The following is a 5,092-nucleotide window of genomic DNA, read 5'->3' as shown; positions in this document are numbered from 1 at the left end:
AAAAAAAAAAAAAAGAAAAAAAAGAGAAAGAAAAAAGAAAAAAGTCTGATTATTTCGTTAAACGTAATTTATCTTGACGAATTACTCTACTTCATCGTGTAGCGCAGAGAGTTGCAATTTAATTGAATATCATCGATAAACAAATATACTTTGCGACGAATTTAACGAATTACACGTTGAAAATTGTACGAATCATCCGAACGAAGTAGAGAATATTATATTTTTCGTCAATTTGATGAATCGCGGATTGGGATTCTTGGGAAATATGAAAAAAAAAAAATCCAGCAAATTGCTATTGGCAACGTGATCGCCAGCGTGACACGAGGGAACTCGATTGCTCTCATTAAGGAAGCTGAACGTGCAACGCGATCGAAATTTCCACGACGAGGCACGCGCAGCACGTTTTACCCGATATTTATGACGATTTATCCACTGATACGGATCGCTAATGTCACTAGATTCATAGAGAACCGCGGTGAAAATGTAACGTATATAGCCGGGGCATTCAACAGGTTGACGTCGCACAATAAAAACTTTTAAGCGGTCGATACTTCTTTAAACATCGCTGCGAACGTTAGATAAGAACGTTAGCCCGTTGCCATCAGCCGAAACAAGGTCAAACTAATTTGGTACTAGAATTTATCTACTCGCAGTGAGACTTTTAGGCTTGGTGAATGTTTTATTCGTCAAATAATGCATATTGTCCGACTCGTGGGAATTTTCTTTGGGATTGAAACGACCATAGTCGTCCAGAATAAAGTCTCCCATTCTCAACGAGCCCTCAAAATCTGCCCTGCGATTTTATTGTCGCCGTTTTATCGAACTTCGAATGTTAGAGTCAGGTGAAAGGGTTTCGAGAAATCTCAAAGTGTCTATGGACATGCCTAGAAAAATTAAAAAATTATTTTCATGGTTAGATCAATTACGATCTTGAAGATTTATTTACGACGAGCCTTTAAAATGAGTCCTACGATTTTTCTTCGATATTTTATTGAAGTTTGAATATTGCGGTTAAACGCAAGAAAGAAATCCAAAGTTTCATCGTTTACGAACGTCTCTGGAAACGTTAAAAAATTTTTCTCACAATTAAATCTACCATAATCTTGAAGATTAGAGTAGCTCTTACTTGCTGTATGATTTTTTTCGCTATTTTATCCAAGTTTGAATTAAACGAGAAGAATTCGAGAGAACCGAAACATTTGATCGTCTAACCCTAACGTTCAAAGTTCAATGAAACGGCGAGAGAGAATCGTAGAGCATGTATTAAATGTGTTCGTTGTGAAAGGAGGGCTTCGGTTTTCACAGTCGCGAGTAAAATTCTTCAATGGCTCCGGAGACGTTTGAATATTAACTATTCTCGAAATACAATAAATGAGCTCAGAATAATTGCGAAAGTGGAAGCTTCTATGTTTAAAACTCTTATTATGCTCTAACGATATCGACAATTTTTCATCGTTGTCAAAATTTCGCCAACGTCGTCACATTACGAGAACGCGGGGACAAAAACAATCGCGCAGCCGAAATTATAGTCGAGATTCGCATCGATTTGGGAAACAAACGAGCCGCGCGGCGTCTCGCAAACGGCGTCACGTGTAATCTCGTCACCGACGTGTCGTGTCGAAGAAGATATACCCGGCAAACGGAGAGAGAGAGAGAGAGAGAAAGAGAGGAAAATCCAGCGTACACTTCGATCGGGCTGCGTCGTTAACGATAATTCGATAGTCGTCGTCGGGCCGTTGAATGCGGAGGAGGAACGACTTTCGCGGATCGGATCGATGCGGAAAGAGACGAACGCAATATCGCACGAACGCGTACGTAAAATTGAAGCGTGATGCTCGTCAACGTGACGAGCCGAGAGCAGCCAGAGGATTGAAATCCCCCCCACCGTACTTGAACAGGCAGGCAGAAATATGGGTGAGATATCAGTTTTATTGGATTCGGCAATTCTTCGTCATCGATTTTTCCCTCGTTATACTTTCGCCGATCTGAAATTCCGAAGCGAGCGGATTTTGACGGAAATTCGACGAAAATTTCGAATCCCGTCTATCCGGAGTCTATCCGGCGATCTGTTTGTTTTTTACAATGAAAACCTTAGGAGGCGACCATATTCCTTTCTTTATCGTCAGAATTTGTGTCTGTTTGTTTCGATGATCAGCGGAGATCGTGAGGTTCATGTTCGCCATAATGCTGTGCGTTGCCAACATGATCATCTACGGGCTGAAGGTGAACATAGCGACGGCGATCGTGGGCATGGTGAAGGCTAGAAACATCACCGCGGTCGACAGTGAGCCCCCCGAGTGCGACTTCGAGGACGAGGCGGTCGCGACGGTCGACATAGACGGACCTTTCGACTGGTCAACGACGGAGCAAGGCCTGGTCGTCAGCATCTACTTCGCCGGTTACCTCGTGGGCATGTTCCCCGCGGGATACTTCGCCGATCGGTAAGCGAAGCGGTACAAACGGTACAAAGATCGACTCGATTGGAAAAGAATTCTCTCAATCTTCTAAGCCTGAAGATTTAGAAGTCTTAGGTTGTCAAGATCTTAGGTCGTCGATCCTATGTATTTTTCCAGCTTCAACACCAAGAACGTGTTGTTGATCTGCGTGCTGGCCAACGCGATCCTCACGCTGTTGGTGCCGATATCGGCTCCGGTGCTCGCGCTGCTCCTGACCGTGAGATTCATCACGGGCGTGCTGAGCGCCGCGAATCTGCCAGTGGTGAACGTTCTCGTGGGCAAGTGGATCATCTTCGAGGAGAAGAGCATGTGGGGTGCCATCATCTACGCCGGGATATCGCTCGGCACCGTGATCTCTATCTTGAGCTCCGGCCTGATACTCAACTGCTTGGGATGGGAGGCGGTATTCTACATTCACGGCACGCTGCCGTTGATCTGGTGCGCCGTGTTCTACTGGTTCTTCGCCGACAATCCGGAAACGCAAAAGTACATCAGCGAGGAGGAGAGACGCAGGATCGTGACCAGTTACGGGCACCGAGGGCCTGAGTCCACGAAGATGGCCGTCCCGTGGAAATCCATATTCACGTCGGTACCGTTCTGGGCCCTGATCTACACCAACACTTTCGGCAACTTTTGCTGGTACTTTCTACTGACCCAGCTACCTTTGTACATGAACAAGATACTGAGGTTCGACATCACGTCGGTAAGAGAGATCTCCACTTAGTTGGCAACTTAGCTGGCAAAGTGGATTTCGAAGTTTCGATATCTGTGAATTTATTTTGGTATCCGGTCATTTAGGAATTCGGGAATTTAGATACTTGTGAATTCGGGCATTCGAGAATTTAGAAATTTGGGAATTTGGGAGCCCAGGTGTTCGAGGATTTTGGCATCTACGCTGTCTGGCAATTTACGATTTCAGAAATCTGGAAATTTAGCATTAACTTGGAAATTTGATGATACGGAAATTTAGAATCCCGGAAACGAAATTTGGAAGTTCAAAGAATTTGGAATTTGAAAGTTAAGAAATTTGGAAACTTGCAAACTTGATTATTTTGAAATTTAGAAATTTAAAAATTTGAAAACTCAGAGACCAAGAAATTGAGAAGAATTTTAGAAATTTAGGAAAGTTTGAGATTTTAAAATATTTAGTTATTAGATAACCACTGCTATTATTGTAACACTAAAATATTTATATATTTCACGGAGATAACGTCGAACCGTCTAATTTCGAACCGTTCAAATGTCGATTTTCTTATTTAATTGCGCAGAATGCTTCCCTGAGCTGTACTCCATATCTGATAAATGCAATAGTGAACCCATTCCTTGGCAGATTACTGGATTGGGGCAGAGCAAACCAGTACTGGACGCAGACTCGTGCTCGGAAAATCGCGGTATTTATAAGTAAGCTTCATTGTGCAATTTACAATTAATTACTTGGAAACTTGGGAACTTTGAAACTTCAGATCTCTAGAGAGACTAATAAAATTTCGTAATCTAGAAATTAAGAAAATTTACAAGTTTGGAAATTCAAGAGCTTCGAGGCTCGAGGAATTTTAGGAATCTAGAAATTAATAAATTTGGAGATCTAGAAATTAAAAAAATTTACAAGTTTGGAAATATAGAAATTCAGAAGCTCGGAATTGTAGAAATTTGCACGTTTGGTAGTTCAGTAGTTTCGAAGCTCGAAATTTCAGAGATCTAGAGAGATTAAAAAAATTTGCGAGACCTGAAAATTCGAAGTTTCAACGATTTTTACCATCGAATCTATCATAATTGTTTCTTTCTTTAATTTCGCAGGCTGCATTCCACCGAGTATATGCCTCCTCATAATCGCTTATATCGGCTGCGAACGGACAATTTCCACGATACTGTTGATAATGAGCATAGTATTGTGCGGTGCGATTTTTGTTGGGCATCTCATCAATCACGTTGATCTGGCACCGAACTATGCTGGAATCTTAATGGGCATTACAAACACTCCCGGCACAATTTCTGCATTTGTTTTGCCTGCTTTGGTAGGCGCGCTCATGGAACACGGGGTACGACGAATATAAAACACATCCTTATTACACCAATAATAAAAATATAACGTCCTTTTGCAATACCTCAACGTAACATTTGATATTTTTACTTTCTCTATACACTCTTCTTACACGTGAATATTTACATCGTAGCACGCTATGGCAAGATGGAGGATAGTTTTCTGGATCACTATTGTCGCTCAATGCTCTGCGTTCGTTGTGTTTTCAATTTTCGGATCGGCAGAAATCCAAGAATGGAATCAGCAACCAGAAGCATAATGGTAAGGACGAAACTTCGAACGACTAACAATTAATTCAGAAATTGTAGATGAATATGTTTCTCCGAAATAAACGTAAATGAACATCTCATCGATCGTTGTTTACGAACTACTTACTGCTTACTCTTCACGGATTATCAGAGATTTTTTTCTCTTAGAAAAATCGTCATTAACAGCACTAAGTGAATTTTCTTCGGCCACAAAATTTACTAACTGCGTGGAAATACGCACGGTGAAAATACTCGCGAGTGCTAAATATCGGAAATGAACAGCTATGAGCGAGTTCAACAGCTGAACGTTCTTCGTTCACGGTATTGCTTCGCGAATGAAGAATGGA

At 41.7% G+C, this 5,092-nt stretch overlaps 1 protein-coding gene across 2 annotated transcripts; it reads left to right on the top strand.

Annotated features, from left to right (window-relative positions):
* Positions 1 to 1,731: 1,731 nt before the first annotated feature.
* On the top strand, positions 1,732 to 4,844 carry LOC122535029 (sialin-like). 2 transcript variants are annotated; one of them, XM_043666194.1, is made up of 6 exons: positions 1,732 to 1,914; positions 2,159 to 2,441; positions 2,574 to 3,159; positions 3,725 to 3,857; positions 4,254 to 4,495; positions 4,631 to 4,844. In XM_043666194.1, exons 1-6 carry the CDS (start codon positions 1,911 to 1,913, stop codon positions 4,754 to 4,756), a joined length of 1,374 nt encoding a protein of 457 aa, XP_043522129.1. In that variant the 5' UTR covers positions 1,732 to 1,910; the 3' UTR covers positions 4,757 to 4,844. The 2 variants fall into 2 exon arrangements, with proteins under 2 accessions (XP_043522129.1, XP_043522122.1); XM_043666187.1 differs by having other exon boundaries at positions 2,156 to 2,441.
* The last annotated feature ends 248 nt before the right edge of the window (positions 4,845 to 5,092 follow it).

This window comes from Frieseomelitta varia, unplaced genomic scaffold (genome assembly GCF_011392965.1).
Source record: "Frieseomelitta varia isolate USP_RPSP 00005682 unplaced genomic scaffold, Fvar_1.2 scaffold_148, whole genome shotgun sequence".
Classification (NCBI taxonomy): domain Eukaryota; kingdom Metazoa; phylum Arthropoda; class Insecta; order Hymenoptera; family Apidae; genus Frieseomelitta; species Frieseomelitta varia.
This window is presented reverse-complemented; position numbering and strand designations above follow the sequence as displayed.

What these genes read in the sequence shown, in the direction of transcription:
- LOC122535029 (XM_043666187.1), top strand. An exon ending in TGAGGTTCGACATCACGTCG is followed by an intron (nt 3,160 to 3,724) that starts GTAAGAGAGATC and finishes TTAATTGCGCAG; the next exon opens with AATGCTTCCCTGAGCTGTAC. An exon ending in GAAAATCGCGGTATTTATAA is followed by an intron (nt 3,858 to 4,253) that starts GTAAGCTTCATT and finishes TTAATTTCGCAG; the next exon opens with GCTGCATTCCACCGAGTATA.